The sequence below is a fragment of the Phaenicophaeus curvirostris genome, chromosome 25 (assembly GCF_032191515.1).
Source record: "Phaenicophaeus curvirostris isolate KB17595 chromosome 25, BPBGC_Pcur_1.0, whole genome shotgun sequence".
In the NCBI taxonomy this organism is placed as follows: Eukaryota; Metazoa; Chordata; class Aves; order Cuculiformes; family Cuculidae; genus Phaenicophaeus; species Phaenicophaeus curvirostris.
The window spans coordinates 6784101-6810557 of NC_091416.1; the positions used below are offsets into that span (position 1 = coordinate 6784101).

Here is a 26457-nt window from a genome sequence, read left to right on the forward strand (position 1 = left end):
GGTTCTGGCTTAAGCAGGATGCCCAGACACTCCTGCAAGGCAAATAACCACCTTCCTCCAGCAAAACTGCAGGATTAGGCTTTACTTTAGAGCAGAAGTGATTCCACCAGCACCCATTGTTCAATACAAGTCACATCTGTATGCATTTTCTTACAATAAAGTCTGAAAGCACAATCCTCCCTTCCTGGGAGGAAAAGGGTCCTAAAGGGTCGACGTTGGGTCTGCTAGATGCTGGCAAAGTGGAGGAACCCCTGAGCTCCACCTGAATGGCTCCTGTTTCCCTGAAAGAGAGCGATCACCCTAAATGAAATCAGCATTTGGCATTGATTTCTTCATAGAATAAAATGCAAATGACTGGGCATGCCTGGAAGTCCTGACCAGTGTCGCTCCAAACGTCTGAATCAGCCTCTCCATACTTATCGCTGTTTCACCAGCCTTGAAATGGAAATTGCTGCCACGTTTATGCCTGAACTGAAAGCCTGCCTAGTGTCCCTGTAACTTAATTAAGTATCCTCTCCATCATCCACCAAACTGCTGCTTAACGCATGCTGGCAACACGCCTCTCCTATATTGCAGCAGATATGGCTGGCAATGCATGGAGCTTATCACGGGGTATTAATTACTTAGGCATAAATAACATTCCCTCTTATCTCAGCTTCATGAGCCTCTATTTCTGATGGAAATATATTCATGGTAACAAGTGAGAGAAAACAATGAGGGGGGAAATTCAAGCCTTAAAAAATGAGTGACAGGTCTAGAAGTGAATGAAATTTAAAGCCAAGGAAATTAAAATGAAAGGCGAAGGTACATTTCTAGCAGTTGCATTGAATAACCTCTGTCACCAACTGCCAAGGAAAGAGCTGGGATTTTCCTCTCTCGGTATCTTCAGGTCAGTTTAGAAACATCCTTTAGTCAAAACAAATAGTCTTAATAAGCAGAGGTACAGAAAGTTGTACAAAAGGAGAAAGGAATCCAGGCATGCAAGGCAGCTCAGCCACACGTGAGCTGTGGTGACTCTGCACAAGAACAGAGCAGGTAAACAGCTGCTGTACAGTCAAAGGGCTTGGCTTGCAGGGCTCCCTCCCACTCCAGTCCCCAAACCCTCCAACAAAATCAAGCAGAATGACAAAGGCTTTACTGTAAGCAATTCTTTCCTGCCTCTATTCACAGCTCATTAACTCTCCTGCATTACAGAGGTGTTTCCCAACTGCCTTGTCACAAGGAGAAAAAATAAAGAACAAGAAATGTAGCTTTTGTTCGCTCAAAAACTCTTATTAATGAGTGCAGGACAGAAACACACACCTGGAATTAAATTACTTCAATGATTCAGCACCTGTCAGGGTTACATGAAGTGTTTGCACCGTGCAGTGCGGGGTTTGGCTGTTCGGTGTTGGAGAATCATTTAAATGTGTGTTTTTTCCTGCCAGAAGGACAACAGGTAGGTTTATGTCTGTATGAAGGTGTCCGTGCCCATGGCAGGGGGTTGGAGCTGGATGGGTTTTGAGGTCCCTTCCAACACAAACCACTCTGTGAGTCTATGATTCTATGATGCTGCTGTGAATTTTGGTTATCACCGATATTTTTAAGGTAGACAAAATTACTCAATGTTTTGAAAATTTATTTTTTGCTTGCTTTTTGGCTACATTATTTAAATATGAATGGCTATTTGTGCATGAATAGTGTGTTTACAGGCTACAAATGCTTCTTGTGGAGCATTAGTTAATATTTTTGAAAGTACAGAGGCTGATGAGTGTATAGTATATATTGGATATTTATGTGGGTGGACACATCTATGAGAGCTACTTCAACTCACATAGGAGATGCAGAATTGTATTTAAATGTTCATTCATACAGCAAAAAGAGGGTCTATTATGGTGTTATTCCCATGGGTTATTTTCCTGCACACGCTTGAGGAGCAGCAGGGAATCCAACGTAGTCTTCAGGGATGACAATTCCAGAAAAGCAAGGGGTTCTCTCCCTCGCCTTCAGAAAAGTTCAATACGCTCACTAAATTACATGTTTCTTTGGGATACATTTCAGAAAAAGGAGAACACAGGACAGCCGTGGGGACTGCCTGAAATGCTTTAGAAAGGGCACGACTTGATGGCATTACCAAAACCCTCATAACTGGTTGCTATGCTACACAACTTGAAAAGATGGTTCCCCACCTTTAATACAGCAAATGCAAGGTGCGTTCAGCTCCGGAGGATATTGCCCTCCAGGTGTACTCAGCTTATTAAAAACACAGGAGGATGTTTCTCCTGTTCTACAGAAGCTAGGGAAGTTCTTATGCTTCTGTTTACACTGGCGCTGTTTGAAGCATCGATTCAACAAGGTTCTTGGGCATATTTGCAGATTTCAAACACTGAAATGGTCCATGAAGCCAACTGAGTAGCCAGCTGCTTGCTTAGGAGGGGCAAAACACCCTCCTTGTACTACTCCCCATGCACTATATTAGAGGAGGGGAAAAATACCCTTCTTGTCTTGCCGCCCAAGCACTTTATTAGATGTGCACCCCTCCCCAGCACGCACAATTCAGCAATTATTCTGCCAGCAATACCTAATGTGCAGCAGCAAAGACTCCTGACATGTAGGGTATGTGGCTTCTTAGACCTGACAGTGTTAGGAAAGAGCAGTTTGTATGCTGAAGTCTCAAGGGCAATGAGCAGACGCAATAACTTCGTAAGCATCTGAAGATGAGTGGCTTCTCTCTGGAAGGTAAAAGCCATGAAGGAGAAGAACTGTGCAGAGGCAATCTAGTGCCATTTTCCAAGCTCTCTGTCTTTGACATCCCATAAGGACCCAACAAGCCCTCCCTCACGTTGTATCGAGCTGGACAAGTCAACTCGTTGCATAGAGCTTACATAAAGTCTCTCTGAGGGGCTGAATTTGCCTCTGCCTTGCACAGAGCCGTTGCAGTTTTACTTTCTGTTATGATCCCCTACATTAGGAGTTCACTGCGGCTACAGAGCAGAAAAAGTCTGAAAACCAGTTTTGACACATAATTATTTTGCAGAGGTAGGGTGAGAAGTGAGGGTCTCAGAAAAAGAACAAACACTTCTAAGAAACCTCTTCTATTTTTCTCCCTGTTTTTTCCCCTCTGTTCCTCTGAGGCGGAATATGGAAAAAGAGGATGCTAAGCAGAAAAACTAAAATGAGACCTTTCTGAAAAACACTGCTGACTCCAAGACTGCAAGATGCTTTCGAGAACTGACGAGCATTTCAAGTGGAGTTACTTCACTTTGAAACTTACTGTGTAACATAATGGTAATTCCTATATCCTGAAGGCCAAGCTGACTCCTGGCTCTTAAAATGGTATTAAGTACAACAGAGCCCTGTCATGTTCAGTCTTCCACTTCCCTCAGAAAGAAATACAAATTTTATCTACGTTATAGCATTAGGCCTCCAACTAAATAATAGCTCTGACCCCTACAGATAGTATTCTCTTTACATACATGTCAGTAAGACCGTTGCTTTCTATTTTCAATTTATTTTGTCTTTGTTTTAATATGAAGAGGCAAAAACATATTTAAGATCCCACATTTAACTGCGCAGCTCAGTCCATCCCTACTACAATGTATATTTATTCCATAGATACATATCCAGTCCTTCCTATACTGCAAATAACTCCTGTGTACTATATATTCTTCATCCGGTTTTGATAAAGAAGTCATTCTGTAGGTAACTTATTTTTCCACCAGATTTTTGGGGGTAAGGGGAGAGATTTTCCCCAACAAGGCCATTTTTTTCCTACGTTGTTCAAATTTGTGGCGATTTTTCATCTTGCAGGCTGGTTTTCCTCATGTTTTCTGGTTCTTACACTCCTCTGGGGAAGCGTGGTTCTGTTCACCTCTTCGTGAAGACCAGGACTGTTAACTCAGTTTGGTGCTTCACAGGAACAGCAAACTTAGTCGAGCAGCAGGACAAAACATGCCTAAAGCACTCAAGGTGACTGACAGGTTGGCACTACACCTCCAGGGATGTGGAGGTGTTCAAAGCCGGGTTGGATGGGTCTTGGAGCAACTTGATGCAGTGGGAGGTGTCCCTGCCCATGACAGGGGTGGAACTGGATGGGCTTTGAGGTCCTTTCCAACCCAAACCGTTCTATGAATCTATGATTCTATGTTATCACTTACTACTGACAGAAGTGGGGAACTGATCCTGATTTTGGACACCATCCAACATGCTTGCACCAGCCTGGCCAGATGGCTCCAGTTATGTCAGTGCACGTTCCCATTAGCTACAGGAACATCAGCATCTAAACCTTTATTTGAAAAATGTACTTTACAGAAGAGCAGAGAATATTGCAAACTGTTACCTACCCCATCTGCCTACTCCAGGGACTCTGTCTGAAATTCCAGAACATTTCAGACTCCCAGATGGCTACTTACTCTCTTTTAAATCATCAACCAGAACTGAAACTGGGATATCCAGGCCAGAAAAAACCTTCACTGGATCAAGATCTAAGCTTTTCCTAACCATGGAGAGCCGATGAAACGTGTTAGATATTCCATGAAGAGAGCACTCAAAGAAAGCACTTCAGTTGGAGAAGACAGTAAAAAATATTGGATAAATATGTGAAAGATTTGCAGTGAAAGTTGTCCTGTTGATATGAGACATTTTGTATGAAATAAATCACAATGACTATGAGGAAAACACTAAAATCCATTTGAAAAATAATGACGGCAAAAAAACTTTGCTACATACTAGAGAGGCTTTTTTTCCTCTTCTTTTAATTTAGCAGTAACAATGTCTACAACACATTGACTCACAAATTAAATGAAGGTATGAAACCACATTCTTCATACTGAGATGGGACATTCTGGACTTTTACTTTTTAAATGCTCTCTCAAGGGGAACAGTTCTGAAATCAGTGAACAACTTTTGAAATAACCAGTGGTGGGAATTTTAATTTTAACAGTGATCATATCTAGTGACCCTTGTCCATAGAGATCAAAATGCTTTGTCAACGAGTGCAAAGCTCTGAATCTCACTGTACAGCTAAAAGGGGAGGGAAACTGAGGCACAGTGCTGTGCAGCGACTCGCCAGGATCAAGCAGCAGGCAGCAGAGATCTGGACATCAATCTCAGCTCTCTGACTCCCAGTCAATTCCTGACTTGCCAGGCCACGATCTCCCAGCGTGTGGGGGTATCTACTGTCCCGCAGTCCCTGTGTTATACAGGTGAATCTTCTTTCACCTCTCTCGCTGTCCCGTTGGCTCCAGTCAATCCTGCTGGCTCCCTGCCTTCTTCCTCCTCTTCTTCTTCTTCTTCTTCTTCTTCTTCTTCTTCCCTTTTGGCTGTCTCTGCTTCTCTGCCTCCGCTCGGGACGGTGGCACCGGAGAGGTGGCTGAGGAGCTGGCCTTCGCGGCGGGACTCGGCCAGCTCTTTGGCACAGCACACAGGGGTGTAGGTCTCGTAAGTGCTGTGGAAGCTGTTATAGTCGACCTCGTAAAAATCCTTCTCCAGGGTGAGGACGGGAGTGAAGCGGTGTCCCCACAGCACCTCCGTGTCCATGTAGGAGCTGCGAGCCTGGCAAGTCATCCCTGGGTAGAAAGAGAAGGATGTTAAATGCAAAGCTTCTTTACGTGCTCACCCAACCACTTCTTGCATTTAAAAGCACTTTCGTGTTATCTCCATACCTGATTGCTCTGGGACATTGAAAAGGTCTTCGCTTAATAAGCCTCACACGAGCCTCTACCATGAAAAAGCTGAGCGCTCAGAAAGGAAAAGGGACGGATTCATTGCCACATCTTCAGGCTGTTTCCTCAACCTTGTGCTTAGGGGTTTGAAGTCTGGTACCAGTAAGCAGCTCCCCTCTGCCCTCACATTGCTGTGCTGAGGTGTCGTTTGTCTGGCTGATACTAATGCTGCTTCTGGTGAATTGGGCTAGAAGGACATCCAGCTCCGCCAATGCATCTCCAATCCTGATCACACAGCCCCTGAGCAGAAGGAACCACTGTCCTGCATTCCCACAGCGTCCGACCCCCGTCCCTCAGCAATTCCCCCCTGCACTGAGGTTAAGGCACCCAGACTTACGGGCCAAAAGGTGAAGGGGGGCCAGAGCTTGTAGTGATTTATCTGGAAAGTTAGCTTTTAGATGGTTCAATCCAACTGTATTGGGCTGGCAGAACCAAAACCCCCAACACCACACAGTCAAGATCAAAAACATATTGAATTCCATGCATTAATGGATTGTGGATCAAATGAATAGTGGGCAATAGGAAACCAATATTTGTCAAGCTCCTTCTCAGCCCCAAAAATCAGTGTCATCTCATATAAATGATTTATTTGCTTTGAAAAAGTTTAAAGAGCAGCTTTGCAGAGCAGGGAGAAGCCTTCAGCATTGGCCTAACTACAAACAAGTTCTCTTGGAATCACCTGCCAATGACAGAGCTCATTTCTCTTCTAAATATTTATCTTCTGCTTGTCTTAATTGCATTACTATTTTAGAATTAATTCTGGTGAAATCTGGAAAACCTGACCTCACAAATCCTCCCATTGGTCTCCTTCAGAGGGTAAGAGATTGGAATACATTCAAAATACACCTTTGATCCAGTTCCTGGCCAATACTTCCAAGTCTAACTCCTGCAAACGCTACTGGAAATCTAAAGCAATGCATAGGGGGATGCTGCTGTGAAGAGCACAGCACAGATTCTCACCACATGAGCTCAGCAGTTTCAGGCACTGAAATCTCAGAGTAATCAGAAAATTCCTTTCCTTTAAAAGAAAATAAAAATAAGGTGCCTTTGTGTAAAGATGAATATTTTGTTCTCCTAATTGCTACAGTCCATTAAAAGGCACCCACACAAGCAAGTTCTCTGGAAAGCCTTGCTTGCCTCTTATTGCTTTCTTCAGTTCAAAGCTATCGGGCCACAAGAATATTATTTGCTTTTTGGTTCTTGAATGGGGTAAAGACTGATGCTGACACATGCCACACTGAGAAATTTCCAGTTCTGTATCACAGACTGAAAAGCCAATTTCCCCCCCCCCGAGAAGATCTGCAGGAGTATTTGCTTCTGGGCAGGAACAACAAGTACAGAGTTAGTCACAGTGTTCCAGCGTGCCTGCTTCCTGGACCGGAAGGAATTGGGAAGTGCAGAGGCTGCTACGAAAAAAATACAGAAATGGAAGAAGAAAATTACCCCAAGTGTTTTTGCCTTAAGAAGATGAGGTACGGCACCTTTTCAGGAAACTACCAGCTTTATCTTTACAAGTCAAAGCCAGCACTCCTGACTGTGCGGTGACACCACAACGTGCAGCATCACCTGCCCTGGACTCCTCAGTCCTCAGGTGAAGACCGGTTAATCTTCACTCTCTCTCACCAGCTAGCAAAGAGCAGCTCATGGAGCCCTCCTACACCTTTTCTCAGGAGAGCTCTGATGATGAGGCTTCTCATACCACTGACTTTCCTGTGCAAAGGCTTTTATTATGGCTGGTTTGAGGGCTGGTAACACAGGGCATTAGGGTTAATCCCATTTTCTGATGCTCCCTCGTGCTGGGAGGCCAGAATGCTGGACAACCAGCAGGATGCACACGTGTGGCAAGGAGGCAGTTAAAATAAACCAGTCCTTTTGCCTTCAGACAGAGCTGGGTTTGCACCAGAAATCAGGAAGGCCTTCAAGTGCCTCCTCCAAGTTCCGAGTGCTTTCAGAGCCCAGCAAAGAGAGCAGGAGAGGGGACCACTCAGGCTTTCAGGATTAGGTCATGTGCAAGTCCCCAACGCCAAGATGCTAAATGTGGGGGGCTGAGGCATCCTGCCTTATAATCAGGGCCTGAAATAGTTCCTTCCCGGGGGAGAGCACCTGGCAGTGAACCTGAACTCCAGAGACACAACCATAGTTATCTCCTGCTGTAAGTATTCAATTAAGGACGGAACAATAGAAAGCTTTCAGCAACCAAACACTGCACACCGCCAGCTTCCTGCAGTAGCTGCTTTCTGTAACCCCAGGGGTACACAGAACCAGCACAATAAGACAACTTGTAATTGCTCCATAATCCCATTCAAATATTCATTTTTAGCACATGTGCAGTGGTGTTTTAATTGCGTGGGGACATACTGCCTGGCAACTCCTACATTACCCAGTAAACAACAGCATTGTCTCTGCTTCGAATTCCATTAAGTGCCTGCTTTGCAGGCGGCCCTGTGCTCTCCAGCCTGGTTAATTAATGCATCTGTAATGTCCCTAGCTAATTACCGCCTCTGTAACTGCAAAAAGATGACAGAAGAGGTGTGGAAACAATAAACCTTACTTTCCCTAAGAGCACATGGGTGCAGCCGCTTTCCACGTACACACAGTGCGCGCTGTGCTCTCTGTGCTCTGAATATCCAAGGTCTCAGTGGGGTCTGCAGTGGGGCAGAGCGATTTGCTGGACTAAGATCTCTCGTATGTGGCTGTGGGCTCCCTGCAAAAGTCAGTGGTTTCGTTTCTTAAACCTTGCTTATCCAAGTCTGTGGGATACCTTGGCTGTGGTGAGTCATTCCGTCACGGAGCATGTCCTCAAATTGTGCCAGGGGGTGTTTAGATTGGATATTGGGAAAAAAATCTTTACTGAAAGAGTGGTGAAGCCCTGGCCCAAGTGGCCCAGATGTGCCCCATCCCTGGAGGGGTTCAAGTCCAGGTTGGATGGGGCTTGGAGCCCCTGATCCAGTGGGAGGTGTCCCTGCCCATAGCAGGGGTGGGACTGGATGGGCTTTAAGGTCTCTTCCAACCCAAATCATTCCATGATTCTATGAATCTGTGATTAGAAGTTTGATTTTCTTCTAAACAACCTGGTTTTGAAATGAAAAAGTACATTTCATATAGATTTGTACAATCTGTCAGTTGTGAAAAATGTGAAATGATATGTGAAATCTCTGACTTTCAAGTTTTAGCTGCAGCTTTCTCATCTCTTAATTCAGCCGCTTAGCTTTCAGTTGCAAACAAAACTCAATTCTAATTGAAACCAGAAAACAGTTTGTACAAAGTTATAGGCAGATGCATCAAATTTTTAATAAAGCTGGAACCGGTTCCAGGCTTTTTAGAAAGCTGGAGACCAGAGGACATTCCCCTGGTTTCAAATTCTGTAATAAACATTTCATAGAGTTTGAACAATAATTTCATTACAGCAGGATCCTAAGAAGTGGAATTTTTGTCTGTCGGCTGGAATCACTGCAGCGCAGGATCAATAGCAGAGTTCGTGCGTGTTCCTGTTTAAGGCAGCCAACAGTGCCTTCCTAAATGGCTCATTTCTAGTTTCCAGCAGATGAAAAGATGCAAAATATATAGCTATGTGTATTAAACCAGGTGTTTCATTACTTCTGAGAACAGAGAGAGTAACTGAGGACAGACTGGTGTGTATAATAGATGTCGGGGAACTCTACCAGTAAGGCACTTTCCTGTCATCAAAATCAGCTGGGATCAAGCAGCTTACATTTTATCAAAGACAAAGGAATGTTAATACGTGGTGACAAAAAGCAGTTATTTGACGGCTCGCTCGGTGAGGAGCCTGTTTTTTCGGCAGTGCGCTCAATGGGAGTCGCAGATTTCGGAAGGTTTCACTGCTCGCAACGCTGCTGATTATGCAACTGGAGCAGCCGCTTCTGGCTCTGCCACGCTGCTAGGAGAAGTGGCGATTGCTCCTGATAGTCAGGTCTCGCACCCTTAGGTTACCTGATAACATCAAATTTCATTATCATAGGGCAAATCTAATCACGTTTGCCACTGTTTGGTGACTCAGAGAGGAACCGGCTGCCTCTCTCCAGCTGTTGGAGGGTGAGAAATATGGTCAAAATTACCACCATAACCAGTACCCTCCCTGGCAGTTTAACACGAGAGGGCAAGGGGACCACAAAGCATCATCTACCAGCCCAAGAAACTGCCACAGGCTTCGATTTGATCACATCAGCAGCGTAGTCGAATCTTTCAGTACTGCTACACGGCCTGAACTTTCTCAGTGGGGAGAGATATCCCAAGCCCTGGGGCTGTCAAGACAACATTTTTCATCAGCCTAAAATTAACTCTCCTCATTTAAATGCCACCGAGCTCAGTGATTATCTGCTGGCAAAATGTCATGTGGATACTGACTGTATCCTAGCCATATTTGCTAGGCTCTCACTGCAGTTCAGACACAGATATTGCTGGAAGTGATTTCACGTCTCTGTCCTTGTTTTCCTACACTCTTGTTTGCAGGGTGACTTTCCCCCTTGTACTGGATGCATAATACATGCTCTGCTCCTTGAGCTGAGCTCCACCTACACTGCAAGGGTACAGAGAAAGAACTGATGGGCTCAGGGGTACAGTGACAGACTGATTTAAGTTAGGATGGCAAGGAGTAGTTATAAAAATTTTAAGTTCTATCACTCTAATTAAGAAATACATGACTTTATACGAGCATGAGCGCTTGGATAGTTATAAAATTTACCAGCCCCTTTGCATTAATTAGATCGAAGAACACTGCAATCTCCAAAAAGCCAGTATTCCTCCGATCTGAAAAGGAATATTAGAAGGTAGAAGCATGGTCCTCCAATTATTTGTGCTTATCTCCCTTAGAGGAAGACATATCTGGGCTTCGACAGAAGCAGAAGGGTAAAGTTGGAAGAGAAGAGAACCTCTTCAAATTATCTGCCAGAACGTCTTGTAGGATATGGAGGCTGCGTCATCACCTGGAGTGATGGCTTACAGGAAAAAATATTAAAACAACCAAAAAAAATTGGACTCTCCAATGCTCTGTGTTTGAATCAGCCAAATTCTTCATCATAACCCACTTGGATTTTTATGCCAGAGGAGAGTAATAGGATTGTAATTTATCTGAATGCTCTCCAGGCACTGGGGATAGGGGGAAAAAAAGACCTTATGGCTAAAGGTCTTGGATTCAACTGCCACGTCTCTACTAGGCAGAACCTGAGCACCCAGCTCTCACCACGTAACCTCAGGCCCCACACAAAGATATTTACAGTGACCGCAGAGGCACCTAAACCCATCAACATCCACCTCTAGAGGACAACCCACCTGATGAAAAGAATGACTTGAGAGGTCTCTCTCACCCCTATAATTAGATAAGCAGTGTCTGTAGCCATTCTGCAAGGTCCTTCTTGCAGAGAAGAGAACTTAATCTATATGCAAAGTGCAAAAGAAACCAAAAAGACAACCCAAACCAGATGATGAATGTATGAAAACGCTATTTAGGGATCTCACTCTTCCTTTGTTCTCCCATGAAAATCATGATTAATTTCAGGATCCCTTATGTTGTGGCTGATTCTTTTGCTCCTGTATTTACAGCATGGAAATTTTACCGCATCCTCTGTAAATGTGGATAAATTGAGGTGCAAAAAAGCTTCTGTTTGCCTACACTTTCACAGGGACAGGATGAGGTAAATTACTTCTAATCATTAAACCACTTTTTATTACACAGACTCTAAGCCAGAAATATATATGCTATCCTCTCCTAAGAGTTTATTAAAACTTCATTTAGTGACTCGACTAATCAGGCATCTGGACTGTCTCTGGTGGCTTATTTAACAGTGGTGGGAAAAAGAGATAATGAAAGCCAGAGAGGACCAAGAGTAAGGTAACAAGCACTGCAGTCTCTGTGCCCAGAAGATAGCTATGCTGGACCCTGTAGACACAGAGGGAGGTTTGCAGGACATCTACTAATAAATCAGGTTTGGTTAATTGTCAGCAAATAGCAGTGGGAGGGTGAAGTTGGAAGAAAAGAGAGTCTTTTTCAATTACCAGCCAGAAAGTCTTGCAGGACACGAGGTCTGTGTCATCACCCAGAGGAAAGAAACACATTGAAAATGTTGGAGTCTCAAATGCTCAAATCGAATCAGCCAGACTCTTCATCATAACCCAGCTGACTCTGCATGCACATGGAAGGGAGGGTCTGAACCTCCACAACTCTTCTGCGTTCCAGCAGCTTCATTTTATACATTAAACTCAGGATCAGGAGGGTAAGGTTTGGCCAGCAACAGCCTAGGTCTGCTCTGCCAACAGGACGGCTCTAATTTTTGTTGCCGCTGTGGGAAGCTGAAGACAGTGAAAGCAAAAAACGTATTCACTTTGCAAACAGATTTTCCACCTTCACTTTCTTCCCTTCCATTGCGGGTCAAACGTGGGCCAGTCGATCTTGACAAGTGGCCCTTTCAGATAAGGCAAAAGGGAATTAATGCCCTTAAGTAGTCTCTGTGACCAATTCATTAAGTGGGCACTGTGAGTGATGCTGATGCTTTCAAGATGCCCACGGAGCAGCGTGGGAAGCCAGACCTCTTGTCATCTCCATTGATTTTGCCTTTAGAGTGGTTGTTTCATTCAGCAATGATCGCCACGGAGCTGCCCAGAAGCTTAGTCTCCCTTTGGTGTTTTTTTAACCTCTTGTAGAGTCACAGAGCTTCAATCACACTATAATATTGATTGGAAAGAACTCTGCCAGTGGGCTTTCTGCTGCAGCTGGCTTCATGGCTTGGTCAGCAGAATGGCTGTGGGTCCCTGGAGAGCTCTTGCCTGAATAAGACGATGTTTGTTTTCCTTTTCAAACCCACTGCGTTTTAGGCTGACTGGCACATTTCTTGGGTGTTGAGTTCATCAATGTGTTGTTATTTATCCTTTCAAAACTTCAAGTCAACTTGGAAAAAAAAGCCACGGGTTTAAAACACTCTTTACTTTGTAAACAGAACAACCTGAAGCATTTAGGGAACTCAAGCCAACTTGAAAACAAAAATATCGCTTTAAACCACAATATTTCATTTTGTAAAAACCCCAATGACCTGAAGGGTTTCAGCTCTTCAGAATTTGTTCTGTACTTGTCATTTGAAAATACTGACTGTCTTTGCCTTCCACTGGATCACAATTAAACTTAAATGTCAGTGAGAAGAGTTACTTGTTTGAGAGTAAACAATACATTACATTTGTGATATGCATGTAGTTGGTCAAAGCTAGGGGAAATAGTGATAAAATTGCTTTCACAAGTGTTTCAATGAAAAATACACATGTTTTAAGCACCACTCTGCGATTTCTTTAGGCATTTGTACACTGACAATCTCCATTCTGACCTGCTTTCAAAATACCTTATGAAAAAACATCTCTATCTTTTCCCCACCTGTGCAGGATGCACACACGGTGTGATTTGTTGTTGTCTGCAAAGACGGAATAAGTTTCCATTATTTTTTCCACCTGCCAACAAATGCAGAGCTCAGCCCCCTCTGAGACCACACGCTGGACTTGCCTGCTGCTCGTGCACTGGGAATGGGGCTGTGAATGTGACCAGCTGCACCTCAGAACACTGGTGGTGGTGGTTCCTAATTTTCCATAGGGGTTACTAAGGGAACAAATGGCTTGTTGCATTTTTACACTGCCCTGAATCTGACCAGGTTATAGCATTGTCGTGCTCTGAGTAAATTATACCATTCCTGAAAGCAGATGGGGCTCAAACAATATGATAGGAGGGAAAGAACTGAAAGAATTTGCTTGGAGGAAATTTGAGGGTATGGATTAACATCCCCCAAACTGCTTTATCAATATTGCAAAGTGGGAGGACAAAACAGGGAAGCACAAACACTGCTTCTGCAAGCCACTCTCATTGTGGCACAATATCACACCCCCACAGTCACCATATGTCATTCAGAAAACCATCTCAGCCTCTGAATCGGATAATGGCATCATCTGAAGTCCACTCTGCTCCAAGTTCTATGCAAACTGGCTCTTCTAGCTCCAATATTGGAATTTCACAGCCTGTCTTCTGAGACGAGAATAATTCATTTCCACAGATGTATGCTCCTTAATATCATTACACACTGGCCTGTACAATCCCTCTGGGAGAGAAGCCCATTTGTAAAGCAATATTATTCCTATGCCATGCATTTAATTTTGAGGTTGTTATTGGTAATGACTTCCTCTCATGCATATCTAGCAGAAGCTGAGCTTTCATAAGAGGAAGGCAGTGCAGTAGCTGTTCAAACAGAATTTGATAGTGTCACTGTGTGGTGAGGAAAGAAGCTTTGGACAAACAAGGAACTGCATCCCATGCTCAGATTAGGAGGTTCTAAAATGTTTAGGCTACAAAATAAGCTTCTGTTACAAATCTATACCTATGACAGTCTTTTCCACCCACTCCTTCTTTTGCCACATCTCTACAACGTTCTGCTGGGAAAGAATATTTGCCTGGTAATGCCAAATGAATGTAGTATATTTATTTGCCCAATAACACCACTTCCACACACAGTACTCCAACCTGGGTACAGCGCAAGCTCTACAGAACCTTCTACTAGCTCTGTTTGGAAATGTCATCTATCACTACACACCTAATGACTAAAGGGAGGTACTGGGACATCAAATCAGCTCTCTAGAGAGCTGCCTTTAAGTGCAAAGGTCTGGAATGCAGGAATCTGAGAGACTATTTCCCCCTTACTTCTGGCTGTTAGGGGACTAACAAGGACAAATCTCAAGAAGGGGGACAAGCAAGGGCTAGAATCCGTGAGACAGGGTGCTCATACCACTGAGTAGTGGTGCTTATACCACTGAGAACTCTCGCTAGTGTTTCAGAGAGAACCCGCACCTCACCCAGATGGAAAAAGAGATCATCGCCCACAGAAAACCCTTGGGTTCACAGTGCCATCTCATAACAAAAGTCCTTAAACTCCAAAGGGCAAAGCGACTTACAAAAGCTTTTATATTTGCATCTCTGACTCTTTCTGTGTTCTACATCTCTAGATCGCAGCGTTCTACTGGGTGCTGCCTGTTACAGGACCTGGTTTGATCAAGGGGTGCTGCCAACCCCAGATCTGGAAAGCCTGCCTGAAGGGAACATCAGCATCTCAGGGGACTGAAACACACTCACTGTGCTAGAAATAAAGCAGGCAGAGCCTGCCAGCACCTCCTCGAAGTCTAGAATACATGAATGAGCTGCAAGTGACAGGGCACAGGACGAGAGGAAATGGCCTCAAGCTCCACCAGGGGAGGGTCAGGCTGAACATTAGGAAAAAATTTTTCACAGAAACGGTCGTTGGGCACTGGCAGAGGCTGCCCAGGGAGGGGGTTGAGTCACCTTCCCTGGAGGGGTTTAAGGGACTGGTGGATGAGGGGCTGAGGGACATGGGTTAGTGATTGATAGGAATGGTTGGACGCAATGATCCAGTGGGTTTCTTCCAACCTGGTGATTCTATGATTCTATGAAAATGATGCCACAGTGCTGTGTTTTCTAGGTGACACTTCAGAGTGGAAGCATCCTGCTCCCCAGAGATACACTGCATCCCACTGCAGAAAGGAGCCTGAAAGCCTCTGTTGGCCACTCAGTCACTCATCTTAAGAGGCACATGGCCACGTCCCTTTTCTACACTTTGGAAAGTCGAGACACACATCTTTTCCAGATTTATTATCTACAAACGCAGGCTGCTTTCATCGCCTGCCACAAACACACCCATAGGAGGAAACTGGGAGTCAGCTGAGGAGATCTCCTAATCCACACATTACACAGCGTTGCTCTGCACTGTTAAACAGCTGCTGGGTTGCAGGAGTCACAAAAGCAGTTTCTGTGTTTCTCTCCTTAAACTCCTTTTGAAAAGATCCTGCGTCACGTGCAAAGCATTCTGTTCCAGCACACGCTGGTTTATGGGATACAGCAATTCTTGGGCGCTTCCTTCACAGCAAAAGCAACACTACAGCACTACTTAAAATAGCACAGTCACAGCCCATTTTTTAATAAAGAAGGGAAACAGAAAAAAAATTGCACCACAGATTTTGATCGCAGGAAGCAGAACCACAAGAGATGTCATGAACTCCTTTAGGCCGTTCCTTTTTTCTCATGGATCTGTTCTAAGTGGTGATGGATGGCTCCTCAACTAACCCTTCTGTCTGAATCCCAAACTTAAAAAAGGAATGTGAACACTATAACATGAGCTAAAGGGCCCATCTTTTAATTGATAGTTATCTCAGACCACAATATCTCACTTGAATCAGTCACTAGAGAAGGACAAATCCCAACATCTTCTCAGTCCAGGTGACATGACAGTAAAACCTGAATGCCAAATGACTCTCCATTTTTCCCTTTCCACCCTCAAAATGATGCCTGATGTATGACAAGTCCTTACCTGTTGCTTCCACCATTCCTTCCAGGATGACCACAATTTCAAACTCCTCCTTCTCCAGCTGGGTGCGGGACATCTCCCAGAAGGGGCTTTTCTCATTGATTTCATGCGAGATGATAAGTGGTGACACCAGGAATAACCTGTCGTCTCCAGTGTCAAATCCCACGTTGATGTCTGTTTGGTTCAAGGGGATAAACTCTCCTTCTTTGGTCTGTTTGGACTTAATCAGTTTGGCTCTAATGGAAGCCTCGACAATGTGGGAATTGCGGAGGTCTCCAACCCGGAACATGAGACAGAGCTTCTCATCCCTCATGGAAATCACTGCATTGTTAGAAAACATGAGGGTTTCAGCCCTCTTCTTTGGTTGGCTGATCTTGACAAACATGCATCCCACCATGAATGCATTGACAATGGAGCCCAGGATAGCCTGGATCAGGAGCAGTATGATGCCCTCTGGGCACTTTTCCGTTATGACTCTATAGCCGTACCCGATTGTTGTCTCGGTCTCGATGGAAAACAGAAATGCAGAAACAAATCCACTGAGATTTTCAACACAGGGGATCCAGTTCTTATCTTCGAGATGGTCCAGGTCTCCCCGGATATAGGCAATGAGCCACCATATGAACCCAAAAAACAACCAAGTGATGGTATAGACCATAGTGAAGACAAGAAGATTAAACCGCCACTTGAGGTCCACGAGCGTAGTGAAGAGGTCACTAAGGTATCGATAGGTTTCTTGGACGTTTCCATGGTGCACATTGCACTTGCCACTTTTCTCCATGTAACGCTGACGTGGCTTCTTACCTTCTGCTGATATGAGGCGGGTTCGGTCAGTGGCAATAGGGACATCATCCCGAGCCTGTTTGGGAATTTTCTTAGGCTCTCTGGACGTAACTCCGATGTCCATGTCCTGGTTCATGAAGATCCTAGAATCTCCGGCCATGGCTGGGCTGCAGGAGAACAAAGAAATAAAAGTTTAAAACAGGAGGAAAAATGCTGAGGCAAAAGACATTTCATTTTACTGTCTGAACCATTATGAGATAGGAATGGTTGATAGGAATGGAGATAGGAAATGGATGATTCCGTTTTGATAGGAATGGTTGGACTCGATGATCCGGTGGGTCTCTTCCAACCTGGTTATTCTATGATTCTATGAGATACCAGGACAGCAAAAACTGCAAATATTAATGCTGCACTGACAAACTTCACCCCGTGCTGGTGCAGGGCTGGATACAAGCTGATCATATGTCAGGAAAGCTTTTCACTAGGGCCATGTCTTTTGTTTTGGGAAGCACTTTGAAAGGCTTCAGCACTTCTCTGACAACAGCCACTTGCTAAATATAAAGAAAGCTGCGTTGACCTGGGTGTTATATATTGATTCATAACACACCGTCTCTTCAAGCATAAGCCAGCTGCCAGTCGCCCTGCTTAATGCACTACTGGAACCTCAGAAAATAAGCACGGTCCAGGAGTCATGAAATAGGTAAACCTTGATACCAGTTTTTAGATTGATTTTCATTTGGTCCTTGGATTTTTTTGCACTAAAATTTTGCTTGAGATCACTAGGAACAAAGTGTAGATATGTCAACATATATTTTTGAGAGGGAATGGAGTTTGTTTGCGCCTCAGGTTTTGGGTGCATACCAGGAGAAACCTTGGAAATTAACAGAAAACACTGAGCACCAATGTCTACCTAAACCTCCTAGAAGAGTAAATTATGCATGAAGTTTTCCCTTAAAGTCAGCAAAGAAAGGCACCTCCAGGGATAATTCAGATGTCAGGTGTGCTGAATCACCTTCTGGAAGCACCCACCCCCCTCCACAAATTATTTTGGGAGCCTGGACTCCAAATGTGAAATGGGCCTTTAATTTAGCATCTTGAGTTGTGTCTGAAGGTGTGATTGATCCCGGCCCGCTGTTACTCAGAAGTATCAGAACCCACCCCTTTACTTCCTCTGACATTAGCCAAAGCCACCAGACACTCTTAGAAGCATAACAGACGGCTATTAACAAGGCAACATGCAAAACTACCCTTAACAAGATAGAAATAAATACTGCAAAATGATGGGTGCGATGATTTTTGCAGATTTAAATGTAACATCCTGTTTACTGAGATGATTAGATACTTCTTTTTAAAAAAAAAAGCATACATGTTATGTCGAAAATAGAGAGCCTCGTCTCTGAATGCAGGGCACTGACAAAACCTCTGTGCCATCCTACCTAAGAAGCCTTAGGGATATCAAAGAGAGAGCAGCAATATTCTCTATGGCACTCATTCTCTGCATTGTCCTCTGCAAATCCTATTAAAACCTGACTAAATCTATTACTGCTCCCTCTATCTTTAATCTGCTTATGCGTCTGTGAATGAGAAAAGGTGTAGAGATACAATTAAGAGTATCTTGGGGAAGACAATTTTAAGATTGAACAAAGTAGCTCCATCTTCTCGGTATTAAAAAGCACAAAGGGTGGGCGGGAAGGAAGCAGAGGCAGGATGAATAAATGAAGCAACAAATTTCCACTTCCATTCTGCTGTAGCCAAGTCTGGTTAACAGCAAAGAATTACTCTTAGCCCTTGTGTAAGTCACCATCAATCATTACTCCAACGAAGCAGTCAGAGCCTGTTGCTGGAACCATACCCGCTGGCTCTGTTCACCAGGGAGCCCGGCCATCTGTCCGCAGCACAGTCCCAGCGTTTCTTCGGGCTGGAAAATTTGCCTGGTTTGAAAGGTTTGGGCCAGGGCTGAGCCAGCGCAGCCCCAGGAAGAGCTAAATCATAGGGTTTGATTATACTGGGGTGGGAAGTTAGGAAGAATCAGGTTTGCTACCCCCACTGCATCTGAACCTGGATGTGGGATAGATAACCCCAACACTGTGCTGTTCTCCTTCTCAGACAGCACATAGAATCATAGAATAGTTAGGGTTGGAAGGGACCTTAAAGATCATGTAGTTCCACCCTGCCATGGGCAGGGACACGTCCTACTGGATCAGGTTACCCAAGCCCCATCCAACCTGGCCTTGAACCCCTCCAGGGATGGGGCAGCCACAGCTTCCCTGGGCAACACGTTTCAGTGTCTTATCACTCTCATGGTGAAGAAATTCTTCCTAATGTCTAGTCTAAATCTGCCCCTCTCCAGTTTATACCCATTCCCCCTTATCCTATCACCACAAGCCTTTGTGAACAGTCCCTCTCCAGCTTTCTTGTAGCTCCTTTCAGGTACTGGAAGGTCACTGTAAGGTCTCCTCAGAGCCTTCTTTTCCCCAGGCTGAACAACCCCAACTCTCTTAGCCTGTCCTCGTACGGGAGGTTCTCCAGCCCTCGGATTGTCTTTGTAGCCTCCTCTGGACCCATTCCAACAGCTCCATCTCCTTCTTACGCTGAGGATTCCAGAATCAAGTAGGTTGGCACAATATCAATCCCTACTGTTATTTCTTTCACTTCTGAAGGTAGGACTCCTGAGAGTTGGTTTGTGGTGTATTTAGACATATCTTTTCCACTGCTTGTTGCAAGTTCAAATCTCCTGGACCACTGATCTGGCTTTCCGTTGTCTTGTGGTGTGTGTCTGTACACGTGCGTGCAAAGGGTCTGCTGGATGCTGTGTGATTGTAAGGGCTCACGTCTACACTCACTTCCCAACAACAGAAAGCGTACACCAAGTGCAAGTCAGAACAATCACAATGGGTTTTTATCTTTTTAATAGGGAAAGAAACATCCCATCCACTGACTTCAAGGGAATTAGGTACACAGAAGAACCTCTTTCCTTCTCCCTTAGGAATATTACTTTTCAGCTCTGTTTGTATAGTTTAATTACTCTAAAATTACTGCATTTTGACTAAAAAGCTTTTGATCCATCTATGTGTAGAAATGTAAAAACAGGCAAGGGTTGCATGTTTTCAATTTAAAAAGAATTGGTTTAAAGATAATTGGGCAATAAAAGTTATAGCTGAAGCTGAGCTTCCCTTACACTGACACTATGCAAGAGAGAACAATCCCACAAAATTAATCTGTAGTGTAAGGTTTCATATTTTAGATCCATACCAAAGAGACCAAAAGGGATCTTGAAGTATATTAAAAAGAATAGAATAGAACAAAAACAATCAAAAAGCCTAAATCCCTAGAAATATCACTCTGCTGAAGCAGGCTGGAGGGACTGCCCATTAATGAAAGCAAAGGGAAACCTGCTTTAACTGAAACACTCAAGGGACAGCAACATCACTTCTCTAATGCTACTGATCTTTAACAATAGGTCAAGTGAAATCTTTCTGGAAACCTTCAAGAACACCTTACAAGTGGTCCATTAAAGCAGAGAAATTCCTGCTGTGTATGAACTTTACTGACAGCTTCGGTGGCATTAGCGTTTCTCCTAATATTTAAACTCCTCCATCGTAGTACAGGCATAAACTCAGTATGTGGTTATTGACAATAATTAAGCAGATGAACCTTTGCATTAGGTTCTCTAAAAAGAATAATACTGGTTAGCAGTTTGGGAACAGGTTTGGATGGCTGAAGTCTAGCCAGAGATAGTGGTAGGGATTCATATTCTGCCAAATAATGTCAGTATTTTTTCTCTAATTCGGAGCAAATCACTGCTTTTCCCTTTGCTTTAATTCCCCAACTGTGAAATCCGTGAGATGGATACGAATAGTCTGCGAGATCCTAGGCATGAGAACCTTCTAGAAAACTTGCTATCATTCCCTTATTAGTTTAGCTGCTCTGGGGAACCTTAGCACGATTGGCAAGATGCTATAAAAGGAGCACTGTACCTACGTAAGGGTTTCTAAACTCCTTCACTGTATGATGGACTGTCCCTGCGATCGAGCACACACAGCTTTTCCAGATAATGGGAATCACGTGCAAGCATCTCACAGAGACTACTTGGGTTTCAGTTTGTAAATCACTGCTTCCCCCAGCAAAGAGATGTGTGAGATGAAATTGCCTCTTATAGTCACACGCGCTGTCCTGTTCCATTGGCATTTACCATCTTTGGGGAAACGGGGCCAGGATAATAAAAATGTCACTTTGTACAAAGCTGCTTTCCTTTTGGACAGGGTACTGCAAAGGAGATGTGAGTCAGTGTATTATCAACCTTGCAAAGAGGCTTTTTATCAGACTGGCTGTTGCTCAGCTTTTGCCCAGACGACAGACTCAGGGGAAAGTGGTGACATTTCGGGCTCTTAGATTCGCTGAAGAAGAGTCAAGCTGGGGTTAGCCAAGTCTCTTCAGGAGGCATTGTTCTGCAGAGCTAACTACAAGCCCTGCCTACAGAGCTGATGTGCCCCCTGATAGCTCCAAGGCTTCAGGGTAGAAACTTGCTGAAGAAATCGCAGAAGGTAAAAAAAGAAAACTCTGCTAGAAATATTTTCCCCTATTGACCACGGTGACTTTTTTTTTCAATTTAAATAACTGATGATCTTGCTTAAGTAGACATGAGTTTTGGTGGTGACAGGATTTGCTTCTGGAGAGGTCTATACTGGCAGGCAGGAATATTCTGAAGACGTGAATTCATCATCGAGACTGTGTAAAAAGATTTTGTTTGTTTTAAACCAGATGCCAGTGTTTTCTTGCATTATGAGAATAAATGAGCAACTGCTCTTTAATAAAACATCCCACACCTCCCCAAGTCAGTGTTCTACTTAATTCTGCCATCTCTTCTCCCAAATAAAGAGTCCTAGACTACTCAGCAAGCAAGCAATGCAGCACTAAATATGAAACAAATCATTACTGAAAAACTCGATTGGGTTCGTTGGTTGCCTGTTGGCCCACACCACGTAAACAGAACCTGGGTCACTGTCCCCAGAGTCCTCTGGGCAACACCGTCTTTGTTGGGATACACTGCAAGAATGGAATTAAATTCTTAATCAACAGACACGAGCAGCGTGGGGAAGCTGGTGGAGGAACAGAGCAAACACAGTCAGTAGCAAAGAGAATGAAAGCATTGACTGCTGAACACTGAGGGCCAGTGGAAAGATTGAGGAAAAAGAAGTATTAGGAAAAGATGACCCTTGACAATCTGAAGATGAACGGCTGTTTGATAGGTGCTGACTGCCAGGTGGGGTTTGATTTCCCCGAGAAAGGCGTCCTTCCCACTATAATTTTATTTACAGCCTGAGACTGCACGGTCAACCATGCCTATGTGAGATTACTTTGTGAGACACAAATATGCATGCAAGAAAAAGAAAGGCAGGTGGATTTTGTGCAAATCATGTCATCTTTCAGTTTTCTGACTTATAAATAGAGATGATGTTGCCTCTTCAGAAGGTGCTTAGAGATCCACAGGTGGAACGAATGATGCAGAAGAGTTATGCTGTTCAAAACCAGAGCAGAACATGAAGGAAACTGCACAAGAAGGGAGACCCGTGGCACTTCACTAATAAACATGTGGTTCAGAAGCTCCCTCATCCAAGTAATTGCTTTCCAAGTGTAATCTCGCTCAGCGCTGGAGTAGGAAGATGCCTTTCATTTCCTCTCTGAGTTTTCATTAAGTCACAGCATTGCTTTTCTAACATGCTGACAGGCGTGCTTTTACACCGGAGTTCCTCTGGGGCTGGAGGAGACACCCACCCACCCACCAGCGCACAGAAATGGGTGGCTGATGATTAACTAGGCAGCTACTAAAGACGCAGAACGACTTTGTGCTTGTTACAGAGCCGGGCTGATGACGGCGTCTGTCTGCTTAGAGTTCATTAGGCTCAGAAACACTGAAACAGAAGGTGTTCAGTCTTTCCACAGAGAATACCTTGTAGGATACTCTCCCTGGGTAGGAAGCCAATATGACACGAAGACAGACAGATCTTAGGGACATTTGCACTTTACTTTTTTCTGCTAATTACCTCCCAATCTGTCCTTCTCTCCAGCAGAGCTGTATAATCACAGCTCCTAGCATCCCTGAGCCCATTCATTGTCAGTGCAGCAATATCCCCCCCCATTCCCAGAGTATACGAATGATTCACGGTGTTTAACGCAGGTTTCACCTGCTTTAAAATTTTAATCATTTCTTTGTTCCAATCTGTGGAACCAAGAAGTGCTTCATTTCCCATATCTCAAGCTGGGGAAATGAGTCACAAAGGCAATTGTGTCTTCCACATTCCCACTGGGAGGCAGTGGCAGGGCAGAGAATTAAACCTAGAGTTTCCAAAATCTCGAACAAGTGCCTATAATCACCACACCACTCTTCTTCCCTTCCACCAATCCAGCAGCAGTGATTGTAGTCCCTATCTGCTTCAGGTGTGTCTGAAGATTACTTTGATTAAACATTAGCCTAAGTTATCAGCATGAATAACCCAGCTAGATTATTTCTAATGCCAAGAAATAATCTGTTCTCTCAAGTACCTACAGGTTTCACATAGATTTTTTTTCCCCCCCCTTGACTACGGAATAAAGTATCAAAAAATCCCACCCATAACACAAGTTTTCAGATGCATTAAATACATTGACTTCAGAGCAATGCAGAAAAGAGCAGAGCAACTAAACTGTAATGAGAATAGAGGCTGGGGTGGAATTTTTATTTCAGAAAAAATATGAAAATTATAAAGCGCCTTGTGAGACATCACAAAACCCCTGGTGCATAAGCTACACTAACTTGTCATAGAGCCAGGGCTGGAGACCGTGGAATTCCCACAGCATTTGAGCAATCTGATCTAGTGGAAGATACCCCTGCTTATTGCAGGGGGGTAGGAATAGATGACCTGTAAAGGTCCCTTCCAACCCAACCCATTCTATGATTCTATGATCTACTCCTCCATTGCACTGGTTTTGGTCAAACCATGACACCGCTGTCCCACAGCCTAAGTGCACAGGATAGAGGGGAGGATAGAATCCATTCAACTTCCAGTCATTTACCTGATACTTCATTGAAATAAAGAAGTTGAACATGAGAAGTCTGTGTGCAAAGAACACAATCACAATATTATCCTTCTAGGTGTTTTATTCTCTACCAAAAAAACAGAGCCAGAGAAGAAACCAATTTGATTGTTCCACTTCCAAGGAAGTGTCTCTGCCTCAGGCACTCTGCAGCCTCTCTGTCCTTTCACCTCAGACTCTGTTTTTAAGGGAACCTTATGGCATCATTGAAAATTTGACTGTTACCTTTCAGACAACACAACTGCACAAAGGAAAAGAGTTGCTTGTGTCCTAATAAGATGATCCTGTTTCTCCTGCTTCTGCCTGCTGACACACAGCACACACTCAATATTGGGGAGAGCAGAACCCCAGTTTTAAGAGCAAATCCTGCCCAAAGAGCACCAAGGTTTCTGCTTTCTATTGTTTAGATCTCTCACCATTACAGCAACTGAGAATCCCTATGTAATCCTGCAGCTGGCTTTAAAAAATGAAATAAAATTAAAGGATGATTATATCACTTCACGCTTCTCCAGTAACTTGCATCCAAACAGTTCAAAGATGAACTGACCAAATTAAGGATCTTTCTGCCCCAAGACATTCAACGGGGCTATTGAACCCACTGTGCATCCCTCATGGGATTCAGAAATGATCCTGATCCTTCATCTCCAAGTGAGTAGGAACAGTGAGGGAAAGACCTGAACCCTGCAAGTGAAATAACTCCCCTAACACAAACACTGCCAGCCACACTTCCCACAAACTACGGAAAAGACTGGTTGCTTGGGTCAGTCAGAGAACTAGCAAGAGAAACCAGTTTTGTTTCCATCTGAGCTTTTATAAAGCCAAGGTAGTTGTCTACTTGAAAGTAAAAGGGTGCAGGAGGAAGGACCTGTTTGATTACCCCGAAAGTCAGCTGATAAGCTTTTGGGACAGGAACTCGATTCTCAATTGGTTCCTGAAACTCTCAGGTCAAACCAAATGAGAGACATGCTGTAGAGAAGTTAGCATGTTACTTCCAACCAGCCTGTGCTAACAGAGAAAGGACTCCAGGCACCTTTCTGACCGATGTAGCAGGACATTGGTAAAAAAAATAGTCACACTTTTACCTCCCAGAGCCATAAACACTCCTGGGCATTCCCAATGCATTAAATTGCCTGTCCCCTCCAAAGGTTGAACATGTCGCTTCATTGTCTGCAGACTACGCTGCAAGGGCTCATCAAACTCTTAGCTAAGCAGTAAATATATAAATTATAATAAGAATTTAGTCTGTGACTCTAGGTGAGGATTATGGAGTCACTCCATGCTTTTCAGGGCTGCTTGCTGATGAGTGCCCCCCTGCCTGTATTCCAGCGACCTCGACTAACCTGGTATCTGAGCAGTTCATCATTTTTAATGTCTTTTCCTGCTCAACACAGTTACTAGAGCTGACAGTGCTTTTGCCCAGATCAACATCTAATCCCTAGCTTCCCAAAGAGTTCCCTAGCAGGTGGCGAGTTAGAGCACATCTCTAGCTCTCACCCTGCCAGGTGAAACCTGACCTCAGCTGCTTGTCCTCCTGCCTTCTGGGGTCCTTCGCAGCCTGAGAAGAAGAGAAATGAGCTGGAAAAAAAAGCAAAGAGAATGGGGTAACTTACTTGCTAAGCGTGGCTCTGCATCAGTCTTGTGCCTCGGCACTTTGGGGGTACCGGCCGGTGACAGGGCTGAGAGGTAGGTGGAACAGCGGCTGGAAAAGTGTCTGATCCATGCCATCACCAGAGAGATGGGGTCGTCTTCTGCTCCCTGGGCTGCCTCCTTCCTTCTTCCCTCTGCCTGCTATTAGAAAACATTGATGTGGCGCGGAAGATGTAACCGCACACGCCTCTCTGTCCCTGGGTATCCCTGATTCCCCTGCTCTGTCGGGGCTGAGGAGGGGTGCTCCAGACCCTCACCCTCCGCTGCTGCAGTCCTACTTTTGCCTGTCAAATTCCTGCCTTTCCTTGTTCACGTAGAAACGGATTCCTGGTGCTGTTAAGCTTTGTGAAGGGCTGGGGCAGCGGGGAGGGAGAGGAGCGCACTGCGTGTGCTGGGGAGCATCATCTGTTCTGAATGAGCAGCAGAGGGAAAGGTGGCAGGAGGGGAGGAGAGGAGGGGAGGGGTTTAAGCCGCTGCTTCGTACAAGAAGGGATGGGGAGGGGGGAGAGGCGGATTCCCTGCCTGGAGAAAAGGCGAGGCACCTTGCTCCCTGCTACTTTGCCCTCCCTGCCAGCTCCCCAGGCGCTGGGTGGTCACTTCTCCTCCCCTCGCCTGGGTTCTCCTCTCCCGGGTTACTATATGGGCTCTCATTCCTTTGGGGGGGTGAGGGCTGACGTTCTCGTTTTAAAATCACACCAACAGAACGCAGTTCCTAAGAAAAGGAGGTCAGGGAGAATGGCAGAAGCTGCACATGGAACAGGGAGCGCATCCTCATCCGCGCTGTGGGAACGCTCTCTTCCAGGCTGGACCAGGGCTTGGGGGAAAAGTAGGGAGAAGGAGGGAGAACACGATTCCTCTGGAGCTCTTCCCTCTCGTGTCAACAACCATCGAGC

General features: G+C 44.6%; 1 protein-coding gene across 1 annotated transcript; it reads right to left on the reverse strand.

The window, feature by feature from the left end:
* Positions 1-4654: 4654 nt before the first annotated feature.
* On the reverse strand, positions 4655-26112 carry KCNJ5 (potassium inwardly rectifying channel subfamily J member 5). The gene is made up of 3 exons (XM_069876543.1): positions 25528-26112; positions 16064-17010; positions 4655-5546 (listed from the first exon to the last, which is right to left on the reverse strand). Exons 2-3 carry the CDS (start codon positions 17001-17003, stop codon positions 5176-5178), a joined length of 1311 nt encoding a protein of 436 aa, XP_069732644.1. The 5' UTR covers positions 17004-17010; positions 25528-26112; the 3' UTR covers positions 4655-5175.
* Positions 26113-26457: the final 345 nt, after the last annotated feature.

Bases quoted from the DNA above. Each gene is read 5' to 3' on its own strand.
- KCNJ5 (XM_069876543.1), bottom strand. From the start codon at position 17,003: ATGGCCGGAGATTCTAGGATCTTCATGAACCAGGACATGGACATCGGA. The intron at 5,547-16,063 runs GTAAGGACTTGT...CTTTCTACCCAG, and splicing joins AGGAATGGTGGAAGCAACAG to GGATGACTTGCCAGGCTCGC.